The 15034-nt window shown below is 46.0% G+C and overlaps 1 protein-coding gene across 1 annotated transcript in view; it reads left to right on the forward strand.

The window, feature by feature from the left end:
• The window catches only part of GFPT2 (glutamine-fructose-6-phosphate transaminase 2), a 41724-nt gene that overhangs the window by 21021 nt on the left and 5669 nt on the right, over positions 1-15034 (forward strand). Inside the window, exons 8-16 of the mRNA XM_006923241.3 lie at positions 2413-2492; positions 2966-3083; positions 6730-6893; positions 8435-8530; positions 8613-8710; positions 8989-9109; positions 11099-11256; positions 11422-11536; positions 14358-14485. Coding sequence (XP_006923303.1) covers positions 2413-2492; positions 2966-3083; positions 6730-6893; positions 8435-8530; positions 8613-8710; positions 8989-9109; positions 11099-11256; positions 11422-11536; positions 14358-14485 — 1078 coding nt within the window. The remainder of the gene's footprint in view (positions 1-2412; positions 2493-2965; positions 3084-6729; positions 6894-8434; positions 8531-8612; positions 8711-8988; positions 9110-11098; positions 11257-11421; positions 11537-14357; positions 14486-15034) is intronic.

A 15034-nucleotide genomic window follows, 5' to 3' on the forward strand; every position in this document is an offset into this window, starting at 1 on the left:
TCCATCCATCCATCCATCCATCCATCCCTCCATCCATCCATCCCTCCATCCATCCCTCCATCCATCCATTTATCCACCCATCCATTCATCTGTCCATTCATCCCCATCCATCCAACTGTCCATCTGCCCATTCATCCAACTAATATTTGTTGAGCATTTATGCTGCGTGTGGCCCTGGGGACCTAGTAACACCAGACCTGGTCCTGCCCTTAAAGACTGGACATGTGTGCAGGAGGACAGAGCAGGGCAGAGATGGTTATGCTCTGTGATGGGGCCTGGAGTGGGAGGCAGTACACTGGGGACCCGGTGGAAAACAGGTGTCAGCTTGGAGGAGGCAGGTAGAGGGACCAGCGTGGGCAAGGGGCCCAGAGCAAGTGTGGCACTTCAGATACCTACGGTTAGGCCAGGATGCAGGCGGAGGGGACATTGGTGATACTTGAGGCTCTTCTAGTCTCAACGTGTGCTTATTGACACTGCTGTGTGCCAGGCTAGGGAGACAGTGGTGAACAGGGCACATGGACACCATCCCTTGAACCTTGAGGGCTGGTAAGGAGTGGGAACGTGGGCAGAGGTCCAGCCCTGCAGGTTCTCAGATGCCCCGTGGGGTGCAGGCTTCATTCTGAAGGCACTAGGGAACCATAGAGAATGCACCCATGGACCTAGAAGACGGGCCAGAGGTGGGGAGGCACTCTCTCTTGCAGACTGTTAAAGTATCTAGGCAGGACATGATATGAATATGTTATGACTTAATTTATCAGGAACTAATTTATCATTTGGAATTAAATTCCTTTAAATTATATAATTATGTAATACCAGTGGTCCCTATTAAATTTAGAACCCCTTTTTAAAATCTGATATTATGATACTACTATTTTAAATGAATGCAGAAGACAGTGTAAAGAAGCAATAAAGCTTTCTTTTTCTAAATTGTCTATAACTAATGGCTCTAAAACTGCAGGACAATCTTTGGGATGTATTGAGAGCATTACATGTCACAAAGTCTGGAGAAGCCGCAGATCTCAATCTATAAAAATTTGGGGAAGACATTCGCCAAGAAATTTAGATGACCATGGTACTTTCTCACTGTCATTATTATAAAGACCAAAACTATGTCTCTGATTTGCTTTAAAAATGATAAAAGATTGTCCAAAATATTCAAGGTGCTCAGAGCACCTTCTTCAAAGACACAGACTTTGTCCCCCAACTTGGAGAAATCAGAGTAGGATCCAAACAAGTCAACACTACTAGAAAACAAGGTCTCTTATTGATGAAGAAATATTTAGTGCCTGTATTGAGTCAGGTTAACAGACTAAATAGGTATATGTGGGCTGGACTCAGGCTGACTTAATAAGTCATTCATGAGTTCATTAATCTAAGTTAGCGAGAAACCGGTTAAGGTAAAATATTACCCCATTGTATTCTAATTAATGTGTTTGAGACAGTGCTCTTAAATGGTCTTATTTATATAGTCTCAGTGCTTTCTTTATATTAACAAGTTAACATGTAGGGGCGGAAAGGCGTGTGTTTTCTCAAAACTATCAGAACTGGACCTGTTGCCGTCTGGAGTCTGGCTGAGAATCGTAGGTCTTGAGTGAGTGACTTACAAAAGTGAACTGCCTTTTACGCTGCACACTCATTGTGAATTTGGTTCGCATGCTGTAGTTTATAAGAATGAGCAGAGAATTAGGTTTTGGAGGCAGGATGCCACTAAAATCATGGAATAATATCTTATATACAGCTGCAGAAGTTGCAAACCAGAAGGAAGTATCGTAAAGCACTTTACCGAAGACTGCCTTCTGGGCTGGTGGCCAACCCAGGTCGGGTGGGGCAGGGACAGGAGACCTGAGTTAGGGGCCCTTGCTCTTTCAGCTACAGGAATCACCCAAGGATTTGCCTTCTGAAGATCACTGTTTCCTTTATAATGGAGCTACCTTTTGCAGGTGGGAGATTCGAAACGTGGCCTCAGAGGTGCCAACGCTTTAAGTGGCCCACAAAGTTGAGCAAACCCAAGGCCAGTCAGCTGAATGCCCCCCAAAGCTGGAGAACACCTGAGCTAGGTGAAAGAGGCCCATCCACATCAGAGATGGGATCAGAGGCAGGTGGAGACCCCAGTTCCTGCCAAGGCCTAACAGGGACTCAGCCTCTGTGATGCCAGCCCCATGTGGGGACTCACTGCTCAGGAGGTGGCACCACAGAAGCGAGCTGGGATGCTCATGCCAGCCTGTTGGTCCCTGCTCTAAGCCTTGGGAGCATCTTCCTGTGGCCAAAGAGTTCATCACATGAGACCTCAACAGGACACTTTGCCTCGGGGAGAGGGCTAAATGTGGGGACCGATCTTCAGTGCCCAGATGACACCTGGCCCCGTCCTGGGTGTCGAGGCTATGGCCAACCCATTCCCTCTTGTCCCTGCAGGAGAGGCAGCCCCCTGCTCATTGGAGTGCGGAGCGAACACAAGCTCTCCACAGAACAGATCCCCATCCTGTATAGGACGCGTAAGTCCCTCCTGGAGGACCGCTCTGCCTGGTTGCAGGCAGCCCCGCCCCCGCCCTCGCTCCCCCGCCCTGGAAGCACCATGCCCTCGCTGTGCCTGGCAGCCCGCACATGGCGCCAGGCCCAAAAGGTTCTCAGGCCACTGAGACCTGGCTCCATTTTTGCCAAAACTTTTTTATTATGGATATTTTTGAAGGTATACCCTAATCGAGGGGACGGCACGTGGCTCTGTTATATTCAGGCACTCATGCCCGGATTCCAGTGTTGGTTTGGTCTGTTTTGTTTGTGACCCTTTAAATGCTCTTGCACTGTCACTGTGCTATTTGGGGATCTTTCAAATGATTTGGCTGACACAGCCAGAACTAAAAATTGCAAATTTCTCCCACACATGTTCAAAGGGAAATGGGCTCCATGCTTCATGTTATTCAAACAAAAGAGTTTAACAGGATTTGCGACCTTCTCCTTCATTTGCTAGGCAGTATTGAGAACGCCAAGAACATCTGTAAATCAAGGACAAAGAGGCTGGACAGCTCAACCTGCCTTCATGCTGTGGGTGATAAAGCAGTGGAATTCTTCTTCGCTTCCGATGCAAGGTAACTTTGTTCCCTTCCTTTCTGAGGACTGTGTGATCAAGGATGACTGGCTGCACCTGCCTTTTCTTTCTCTGGGCTCAGTGGGGCAGGGATGATGGCAGATTTTAGTTCTCGGTGGCCTTCCTCCCGGAATCCTGGCATAGTAAGCACCTGCATGGCTGTCATCAGCAGCCCTGATGGCCAGAGGCCAGGCCCATTCACCTACACAATGTCTGGGGCCTACACAGAATAATTAGATTAGTTGCCAACATTTTAAAATCGGGAAATTTCACATAAAAATCTGGATTTCTAGCTCCTTCTGAGCACCCTGGGTGGCACTCCCTTGGCGTTGATAGTCTGGGGCTGCTCAGACACTAAGTTAGGTGTCGGATTGGTTAGAGAGACCAGACATCTCTAGGCCTTCCATCATCCTGCACCGCCCCACCACCACCTTTGTCTGAATCTGACCATTCGTAAAAGACAAAGCCAAGATTTAAAGTTTTGGTCCAATGGATTCCAAAGTCCATGTTCTCATTAACACACAAAACGGTAACTCTGAAATTTGAGAAAGTCGGCTTCATACCCATTTTAGTATAAACAATTTATATGTACACATACGCACACAGAAAAGACCAAAACACTTTTCTGCCAGCTGAAATAGAAAAACTACCATAAACACCACCGGTACCTCCTTCGTCCAAACCTTTATTAAGCCTCTTTCCCACCAGCCTCCAGTAGGGCCTTGCTGTGAAGCAGGAGGGGCACCAGGCAAGGTCTCATGGGACACACGCAGTAACAGGAATCTGTTTCACCCTCTAACACTGAGAGGAAGGGGCAGGGTTTCCCCGGCTGCATTCCTCTGCATTCCTTCGAGCACCATTTCCATGAGAAGCTAGTATTATTTCATTGATTCTAAGACACAGTTGTTTATAAGTGGCATCTTGCCATTGTAATTTGCTACAGTCTTCATTTCTTGCAAGTGTATAAAATAATCACAATCTTAAGATCAGCGTTACCTTATAGTCAGTGAAATATGGTAGATGCTTCTCCAAAAAAAAAAAAAAAAAAAAAGTATGACTTGCCTAAAAGGAGATGAAATAATTATTTGTAGGCAATCTGATGATATACATTTAAAATCTTACCGGAAGGCTATTAGGGCTAATACTAGTGGCTGGTTAGAGAATAAAGGTTTGGAAGTCCTATGTGCCAGTGATAGCTACTAACCTGTCAGCTGAAAGGGGGTGGCGATGGGGACAACATCCACCTGGGTCCCTCTTGCGCCTCCTTACCTGACTGGCACAATAGGCTCTGCAAACCTTCGTTGAAGAAAAGTAATCTATGTACCACAGCTGAAAAAATGTTTAATCCCTTAAAATAAATTTTGATAAAAATAGTCCAGAATCTGATTAGAGAAGACCAGAAAAGTTTACCATGAGAAACAGAAGTTTCAATCAAGAGAGAGAGTCCACATTCCTTCGCTGGAAGACTTAATATTATTCTTAAAAATTAATTGGTTTAAAATTAATTTAATAATTAAAAAATATTTCTTAAAGACATCGACTTCTTAAATTAATCTGTAAATTCAATGCTATAATTAAAATCCTCAAGATTCTCATTTGCGTAGGTTTCGGAAGTTGAAAAAGTGACTCTACGATGTAGGGTATATAGACAAGAAAGCCCACATGTATTGAAAAGAACAAACGACAAGGCTGACCCTCCCAGATACGAAGGAACACTGTGCTCTTGTGATGACAGTGGCCAGCATGTGCTGTGCCCTTAGGCCAGACAGTGTGCTGAGGGCTTCGCCAAAATGGTCCCATATAATCTTCACGCAGACCTCTGGTGAAGGCACAGTGATCATCTCCCGTTTCACAGATGAGGAAGCGACTCGGGCTCAGAGGGGTCATAGTTGTGTTGCCCAAGTGCACGGGGCTGGTAGGAGAGAGAGATGAGGATTCCACCTCAGGTCTAACTCCTAGGCCAGTACTCTTAATGACTAGATTATACTACCATCCATTTTGTAAATAAAAATAACCATATATTTAAACGTACAGGTGTATGTGCACACATAAATATATGTGTTAAGCCTTGTCTGGAGGGCAATACAATATAAGCAGCATTTATCTCTGGGAGATGGGAGCAGGCCAAAAATAGCCTTCCTCTTGTTAGTCTGTGCTTTTTATTTTCCTAGCAATGGCCGTATATTGTTTGAAGTATTTTTTCCAGTGCAGCGGCTTTCTGTCTCTCATCATTTCTCTTCTCTAGGCTCCATCTGGAGACAGCACCTTTAGAGTCATAGAATAGTATTTCTCTTTAAGTTTGCATCAGGAGTTTTAAATGTTCATTTTTTTGCACAGGACACATGTGGGTGTGACACTTGGTGCCAGTGAGGGTGTTTTTCTCCCTTGGTCCTTCCAGCACCACCTTCGTAGTTTTCACCATATCTATGTACCACCTGTGCTGTTGACTACTTAATTTTCTTTTTCATTTACCAATTTTTCTAACTTAAATTTTTTTTATAAAACTTTCTATTGCCACCTCAAGGGAAAAAGTTATTACTTTTCATGCAGAGGAAGTTATTATAAAAATAAACACAATGACCCCACATTTTATTAGTGGACATATTTTATAGTTTGCTTTTAAGCCTCCCCCTACCCCGTTCTTTCTTGCTGTGTGTGTACAAAACTGAGTCATGTGTTCGCTTTGGCAGGATATATACTAAAATTGGAAGAAACCGAGTCATTTGTCCAGATGAGTTTATCTAGATTTTGCTGAGTAAGCTCCTCATGGCATCATTTAACACTGTCTTCTGCCCACGATATTTCCTTTCAGTGAGAGTTTACAGGTGTTTAGAATTTTAATCTCCTTCTGTTCTGACTTTTTGGCAAGACTATTTCATAGATGGTGTGTCCTTCCATCAGTAGGCACATATGTCTCGTTGCCTGTCTTTCTGTGCTATTAAGATTTATCAGGGGTTCAAGTGTCTCCAGCCTTATCCATCCATTATAAAGCTGCTCTCAGCCTTTTATTTCTTGGCTTCGACAGCCATTGATGGTCCTTGATTAGAACTGTTGATAATTAGGAGTTTGTAAATTAATTATTCTAAATCTGTCATTCCTTTTTTTATTAGCTCTATTCCTCCTATAAAAGAAACTTGCCTTCATAAATTATGTAGTTATTCTGGAAGAGAGATCATTGGAAAGGCAATGTTTCATTCTTTCCCTTTACAATTCAGAATAATGTGTTGGTTCCCAGGCATTCTCCAAAAGTGGCATTGTTTGAATCCTGATTTGAAAAAAGCAATTACAAAAGGGCATCTATAAGATGATTGGGGAAATTTGATCATATTGGATATTTGATGATATGGAGGAATAATTATTAATTTTAGGTGGTATTATAGTAAGTTAAAAATAACCTTATCTTCTAGAGGTAAAAGCTAAAATGTTTACACATAAAATGATATGATATCGGGGACTAGCTTCACAATAATTCTGGGGAGGACAGTGGAGAGATATGAATCGATGTTTGTAGTACGGTGTCTCTGTCCCTCCCTAAATACCATTCAGTGCAGTGATATGGACCCATGCCTGGGAAACAGTGAGTGACTGCTGTCTTAAAGCTGTCAAGCACAGTCGCCTCTTGTGACGCCCGTGTTTTTTTGCCCCAGTGCTATCATAGAACACACCAACCGGGTCATCTTCCTCGAGGACGACGACATCGCTGCAGTGGCTGATGGAAAACTCTCTATTCACCGGGTCAAGCGTTCGGCTAGTGATGACCCATCTCGAGCCATTCAGACCTTGCAGATGGAATTGCAGCAAATCATGAAAGGCAGGTGTCCTCTGAGGCAGGGATCCCCAACCTCTGGACCATGGACCAGTACCGATCCATGGCCTGTTAGGAACTGGGCCTCACAGCAGGCAATGAGTGGCGGGTGAGTGAGCGAGAGAAGCTTCATCTGTATTTGCAGCTGCTCCCCAGAGCTAGCATCACTGCCTCAGCTCCATCTCAGATCATCAGGCATTAGATTCTCATAGGAGCACCTGTCCCTGGTGCCAAAAAGGTTGGGGACTGCTGCTCTGAGGGTCCACATGCAGCACCCTCAGGGGACAAACATTCTCTGAGGAAGCTTCTGAGACTGCCTGGGTGGGCACCACAGCCCTCCAGCCCTCTGTGGCCTCCAGGAAGGGGCTTCGGGTGGTTTGTGGTTTGCACAGCTCAGCAGATATGGGGAGCCAGACTTGGATCCTCCAAGGGGACTTCTGACTATATCAGGAGCCAGGTCCCCCTGCTTGATCCGAACAGTCCATCACTGCATCCCTTCACCCGCTCTGGGACACATTCCAAGCCCCAGGCATTATTTCTTTTCTGGGTGGGAGACCTGCAGTGATGGGGAAACTGGACCCCTTTCTCCTTTTAAGGAGAGTCTCTCTTCCTGCACCCACATTTGTCTCCCTGTGCCCTCTTCTCCATAGAGCACCAGGGTAAATTTTTCAGAATATGAATCAGACTCTTTGTCCCTCTGCTTAAGGCCTTCCAAAGGCTTCTTGCTGTTCTTAACATAAAATCCACAATCTCCCACATGTAGTCTGGCCCCATCTCACTCTACCCTTTCCCCACCACACCTCACCCACCCTGGCCACCTCACTGTTACTGATGAGCCCTATGCTTGCCCACTGGGGGTCATTGCACTTGCTTTCTTCTCGCAGGACTGGCTCCTTTTGATCATGTCTCCTGAAATGTCACCCCCTCAGAAAGCCCTTCCTTGATCCTGAGTCTGTAATAGCTCCACCCATCCTCGCTTATCTTATCTGCTTCATGACACCCTTTGTACAAATCCTCCGCCCTGTCTGTGGACGCTGCCAGAGTATCAGTCCCAGCCCCTGTCAGGGGCCTTGACATGCTGCAGCCTGATCAGCCCTTTGACCTCATCCAACCCCATTCGAATGAGAGCCCAGAACATGCACATGCAGTTTTCTTTAGTATAGAAGCGAGGATGGTATTGGTTAGAAAGAAGATGGCCTGTTTCTTTGGGCTTGCTTAATTTGTAATTCCCTAAGTAGGTGGGTTTTGGAAAGTAAAGCATTTTACTTTTTAATGGCCTTGCTAAGAGCACTGGCCACACATTTATTGCTCCCACCCTCCCTCCCTCAGTGGGAAGGTCAGATGTGTAAACTGAGATAATAATCCTACCTGGCCTGCCTCCCTGTCATGTGTTACCATGAGCATCAGGTGGGATGATACCTGGGGACTGCAATCTGCAGTGTCGCTCTGACCAACTGCATAACGACTGTCTGTCTTGATTAAAAGTTAAGCAGTGGAAACATAACTAAGTGAAAACTGACCTGTCTTGTTGATGTTGCTTTGAGCAGGTAACTTCAGTGCGTTCATGCAGAAGGAGATTTTCGAACAGCCAGAATCGGTTTTCAATACTATGAGAGGCCGGGTGAACTTCGAGACCAGCACAGGTAATCCCCCAGCTGCACCCTGGGCCCCTGTGCTGTCCCTGTGTGGTAGGGTCTGTGCTGACACCCTGTGTGTGCCCTACAGTGCTCCTGGGCGGCCTGAAGGCCCACTTGAAGGAGATTCGACGGTGTCGACGGCTCATTGTGATTGGCTGTGGAACCAGCTACCATGCTGCCTTGGCGGTAAGTGCAATGCGCTGGGCTCTTGACGGCGCTGGGGAGGCAGTGGCCACTTAGGACAAATACATCTTACATGCTCTCATACATTTGGTCTTCCAAATTTGGTGCATGTGAGCCAGCGTGAGAGCTGGCCTCCTCTTCTGCAGTGTGGCCCAGGAGTGCCTGAAGTTTTTTCTTCACCCAGCCGGGAGGCTGCATTTCACAAACTGTCTCTAGAAGCCCCACTGCTGGTGTCCCCATTGTGTCATGACTGACTTTAGTCTCGTTCTTGTTGGCTTCAGACGCGGCAAGTCTTAGAAGAACTGACTGAGCTCCCTGTGATGGTTGAACTTGCTAGTGATTTTCTGGACAGGAACACGCCCGTGTTCAGGGATGATGTTTGCTTCTTCATAAGCCAATCAGGTAAGGCATACAGGTTTGCATTAGTTCACCTCGGGGTTCTGTCCTCTCAGTAAGGCACTATGCGCCTCCCTCCCTCCTTCATCCAGTGACGTTGTCTATGTACTGACACTGTCTCATGCATCTTGTCATTTAACCCTCAGCACCATCAGTTACTGTCCTACTTTATAGGGAGGGCCATGCAGCCTGGGCTTCCCACTCCTCCTGGTGTTTCAAGTCCAGGGCTTAAGGGACCATCCATCAAGTTGCCACAAATGTGTGTTGGATTTAATTGAGAAAGTTCTCCTTCAGAATTCTCCTGGTTCAAGGTCTGCATGAGAGCTATGCAGTGCCCGCACCATCCAGCAGGGGGCAGCCTGGAGATACAATGATCCAGGGTAGGGCCCAGGGCACCCCAGCTCAGTAAACCCTCTGGATAGCATCCTAACACCAGACTTGTTCATTTGCTCTAATTGAGTGGGGCAGAGGATCAGGGAGGTGACCTATGGCCATATGCTTGGAATCTTTGTGAACTCTAGGAAAGTTTTTAATTATGGAAATTTAATTATGGTTTTTAATTTTAATTATGGAAAATTCCAAACCTTTACACTAGTAGAGAGATTCTTGTAAGGAATTGCCTAGCTTTGGCAATGATCAACTCAACAGACTTTATGTCATCCATATCCACATGAGCCCTTGCCCTCTGCTGGGTTTTGAAGTCAATCCCAGACATCATGTTATTTCATCCATAAGTAATTCAGAATGTACCCTTTATCAATAAAAGACAAAACATAAACACACCATCATTATCATGACTAAAACAGTCACAACAATGCTTTAATATCTATTGGGACTTTCACTACTGCTTTTGGAATTTTTTATACCATTCATATTTAGATAACAAGATAAACACTAATACAGACACACTCACTGTCTGGCTGAGCATCTTGTTCCCAGCTGTTGCCATGTGACTTTAGTTGCCAAGGTTGCTTTTGGTTTATGATCCCGTCGGAGCCACTAACCAAAGAACAGAGGTGGATTTAACGTGAAAATAATGCAGTGGCCATTCCTGAGTATCTACACAGAAGAAGCTAAAGGTTTCATTTTGTTCAGCCCTTTCTATTAAGTTAAAAATACTGTACCAAAAGCTGGGGAGCCGGGCTGCTGGAACTAGAACCGTCCTGCTTTCTACCTCCAAGCCCCAAGCCCCACCAGTGCCAAGGAAGGGCTATGTGACTCCTTGGTGAATTCGATGCAAGTCTGAGGAGAAGGAGGAGGAGAGAATTGGGTCGTGCAGTAGCACCAGCCTGCACTAGTGGAAGAGCTAGGACACCAGTAAGAGCAGCGGCTGCCTGAACATCGAATAAGTTTGATTTTATGGCCTGGATCACATTTAATTTAGTTTGAGTTCTTTAAGACTTACAAACATAGGAAGTTTGTGCTGGCTTATGCATTAACCTATTTAAGTAGTTTTATAAAAATAATTTTTGTCCACATTGGGAGGTTGCAAGAAATGTTTTTCTTTAAAAGAAGATTTATTTGAGAAATGCCATTTGGGGGGCATTCTTGCTTTTTAAATGTCAAATCTCGGGACATTCTGAATAAGAGAGCTTAGAGCTATAGAAAGGGTGCTGGAGGCCAAGCCCACTGGTAGTGCTGATTCCATCACTGCAGCACACGGCCTTGAGCGAGTGAGGCACTGATTTCCTAGTCTCCCAGCCCCTCATCCTCAAGGGGGGAATGGGGACAAGGCCCCCACGGGATTGCCATAAGAATCCACGAAACAGTGGATGAGAAAATGCTTGCCACATACATAGTAGTGAAATCTTGAATCTAAGAATCAACCAGCAAAATTGTTGAGTGGACATTTTCCTTTCTGAGCACAAATGGACTGTGGCTAGACACCGACTTCTGTGTGAGACCCGGGAGTCAATCAGCGGCGGGGCCAGGGTTGGGGCTGGCAGGGCCACGCACCTGTGAACACACAGCTGAAAGGAGGGGCCTGTGTGGCAGGTGAGACTGCAGATACCCTCTTGGCGCTACGCTACTGTAAGGACCGCGGGGCCCTGACGGTGGGCGTCACCAACACCGTGGGCAGCTCCATCTCCCGAGAGACCGACTGTGGAGTCCACATCAATGCCGGCCCAGAAATCGGTGTGGCCAGCACCAAGGTAGGAAGAACCAATTGCGCCCCTGCGGGAACGACTCAGCAGGTGGACGGGAGGCCGGGAGGGGGCCCAGTGATCTGCGAGTCTCGCGTGGCTGCCGGGCGCATGTTCGCCCCCTCCGCCAGCACCGTTGTTTGTCCGCCAGCGCCGCTGTTTGTCCATCCACAGGCTTACACCAGTCAGTTCATCTCCCTGGTGATGTTTGGCCTGATGATGTCTGAAGACCGCATTTCACTACAAGACAGACGGCGAGAGATCATCCTTGGCCTGCAGTCATTACCTGGTATGTCCCAAAATGCAACTTTCCTTACTTTCAAATCCAGGGGACTATTCTGGGCTGCTCTCTTCCTGACTCTGTCAAGAGCGCTATTAATCACTCCAACTCGTCTCCTACCGCTATGTGCCTGCAGCAGCTCCCACCTCATGGCCATAATTGAAATCCACATTCCTCCTGGGCCCTGGAGCCCTGCACGTGGCACCCCTGCCACCTGTGACCTCGGCGCACTCTCTCCCCCTCCTTGCGGGCCTTGCTGACCTTTGAGCCCTAGCAATTCCAAGCTCTTACCACCACAGGGCCTTTTCACTGGCTCTCTCCTCTACTGAAACCCTCTTCCTCTAGCTCTTGAAACAGCTGACAGCTTCTCATCACAAGTCTCAGCTCAAATGTCACCTCCTAGGAGGTGACTGGCTGCCCTGACAGAGGTTCCGCCTCCCTGCCCCAGCTCTATGAAATGTTCATTAGCCAGTTTCTTTTCTTTATAGCACATGCTGTGATCCAAAATTATCTGTTCACTTGTTTACTGGCTTGTCTTCCACAACTAACATGTCAGCTCAGTGAGCACACAACCTTATCAGAGTCACAGTGGACACCAGTGCCCGGCCAGGGAAGGTACATAGTAGGTGCTCAGGAAATACCTGAGCAGGAGCACATGACCCCAAGCCTCTTTTCTGTCCCAGACGGCTCCTTCACAGTCTCACCAAACTCCTCTTTTGCTGGGTCCCTTCTTTAACCGTCAGTGAGATCCAGTATCTGTCACACAAAATCATAAGCTCTTTGGGGGGACCATGGTTTCAGTCATTCAGTCATTCACTTGTTCACTCATTCACCCCACACAGTTTTTAGGACCAGCTGCCCGGCCTGAGGCCATCCTGGGACTGCCAGGATAAGCAGCAGCTCCCTTCTTTCAGCCACTTGCACTGCAGGGAAGGAGAGAGGCCTCCTGGGTTCCCTTTGTGCAGCCCTGGGAGAGTGAAATGAAAAGACTTTGCTCCACGGCTGACACAGGCTGGGGCCGCCCTGGGTCCTAGCCAGGAGCCAGGGGCCAACCCCTTAGAAGTCAATGGGGAAAGTCACCATCTGACCACACAAAGCCTGGAGATCTGAATCCAGCCAAGACCACCTACTGGAAATTTACTGACAAGGAAAGCATTCTTAACTTGAAGCCCCTTTGCAAGATAGTAACCCTGCAAAAACAAGACTCTGTCCTGATGTCTAAGTCAGCAGTTCTCAAGACGTGGTTCCTGGGAGACTGCACAGCCCTTGAAGTAAAACTATTTTCACAATAACACATTATTTATAATAAGACATTTTGCCTTTTTTTGCTATGTGGACATTTGCAAGGCAATGTGGCCACTACTGCCTTAGCACACTTCAAAGCAGAGGCACCACACTCTTCTTTAACTACCAACCACCCAATTTCACCCCAGAATGTCCTTGATGAAGCAGTAAAATGCATTTGTCTTGTTAAATCACAATACTTTTTAATATCTGTGTGACCAAATGGGAAGAATGTGTGAGGTGCTTCTGCTGGACCCTGAAGCCTGAGAGTTGTTTCAGAGAAGAGTGCCTTGTGATTGTTTGAGTGGGAAGCTGGTGTGGGTCCATCTGGCAGGCATTTTCTCAAAAATGAACAAAGTTAGCCTGACCCTTCAAGAAAATCAACTGACAGTATTTGTTACTAATGATAAACTTCAAGCTTTCAGCCAAAACTTTGGATTTGGGGAGACTGATATCTGTCAGCATGAGCCTGACCACTTTCCCAAAACTTGAAGGCATCTCCTCTGATGAGATCAGCGTGATTTTAACAAATGTGATTTTTTAAAAAATGTTTTGTAGTGGACCAATGTTTTCCAATTGACCAATGCATGATGTTACACAGTTATGCACCTATAAAAGATCCATTTAAATAAATGCAAGATAGCCAATATGTTTTAATGTAATGAGATAGGAAAGGTTTATTGATATGATTTCAGATTTCACATTTGCAATTGCTCTTTTAAGAAACTGTTGCTTCTTGAGTTTATTGTAGTATCAAGGAACATTCACAATGATTTGGAAAAGCTGTGTAAATATACCTCCCTTGTACAACTACAAATGTCTGTGAGGTCAGATTTTCTTCCTGTACTTCAATCAAAAGATTGTATCACAACAGATAGAATGAGGAAGCAAATATGAGACCCTGTCTTTTACTGAAAAGTCAGACATCAAAAAAATTTGCAAAAGACAATGCCTCTCTTCTCATTGATTTTTTAAAAATATAGTCAGTTTATTGTTATTTTTATATAAATAAGTAAATATCTTTAATGTCCTAGTTTTTAATCTGGTAAATATTGGTAGATGTAACCCACAAAAACAAAGCCTCTTAGGGATTCGCAATAATTTGTAACTATTTACAGGAGTCCTGAGACCAGAAAATTTGACAACTTTGATCCAACTTAGGATGGCTTTGTCTTGGGACATAGCATGGGACCTGGACAAGGGACATTGATTTGGAATGTCACCTCTGTACTTGGCCAGCTGGGGATTTAGTCTCTCTGCATCTCAGTTGCCTCACCTGTGAAATGGAGCTAAAAAAAACACTTCCCTAACTTACCTTACATGCGTGAGAAAATATGAATCACTATTCCAACAAAATCCCAGCTGCCCATAACCCAAGTTACTTCCCTTAATCTAAATTTAAACTCTTTTAAATTAATGCGAGAAAGCCAGTGTACTAAGTGATGTGAGCTCCCAAACTTTGTCTTATACACCAGGATTTTTTTTTGCAAATCTTGCTTTGAAATCAATGTGACTGGCTCTCCCCTCTGCTGTGTGCATGCTTTAGAGCTGATCAAGGAAGTGCTGTCATTAGATGAGAAGATCCACGACCTGGCCCTGGAGCTCTACATGCAGAGGTCACTGCTGGTCATGGGGCGAGGCTATAACTACGCCACGTGCCTGGAAGGAGCCTTGGTGAGCCCTCTCTTCCCAGCCACCTCCCAACCGAATTATGAGGGCAGGAATGGGAGATACTCCAAGAAACCAACAGGAAGGAAGGAGGGCAGGGCACTGAGCCAGGGTGGGGGACCCTTTGAGGACCCTTGTCCTCTGCATGAGGCTGCACTGAGCACTGGCTCAAGACCAGGTGTTCTAGCCCTGGGGACACGTGGATAGGGGCTCCCAATCTTTATTCTCCCAGGATAAAGAAGCAGGGCACCCTTGGGTGAGCCCCAGAGGTGTCGATCTGTGCCAGGCTCTATCTGGATCAGCCCATTTTTACCTCATGAGCATCTTATGAGAGAGTGGCAATTATCATTCACTTTTTCCCAGGAGGAAGCTGAGCCTCCAAAAAGTTCATCTCGTTCAAGGTTACATAGCAGAAGTGATCAGCCTGACATTTGAACTTGAGTCCATGTGGACTTTGCCTTTTTCCGCTACTGTCAGCAGCCTGTGTGGGAGGATTTAGCTAGAGCAGAATTATGGGGTGGAGTCTCTGAAGTTTCCCTGTCATCCCTCGAACTT

Source organism: Pteropus alecto, unplaced genomic scaffold (assembly GCF_000325575.1).
Source record: "Pteropus alecto unplaced genomic scaffold, ASM32557v1 scaffold78, whole genome shotgun sequence".
Taxonomy (NCBI): domain Eukaryota; kingdom Metazoa; phylum Chordata; class Mammalia; order Chiroptera; family Pteropodidae; genus Pteropus; species Pteropus alecto.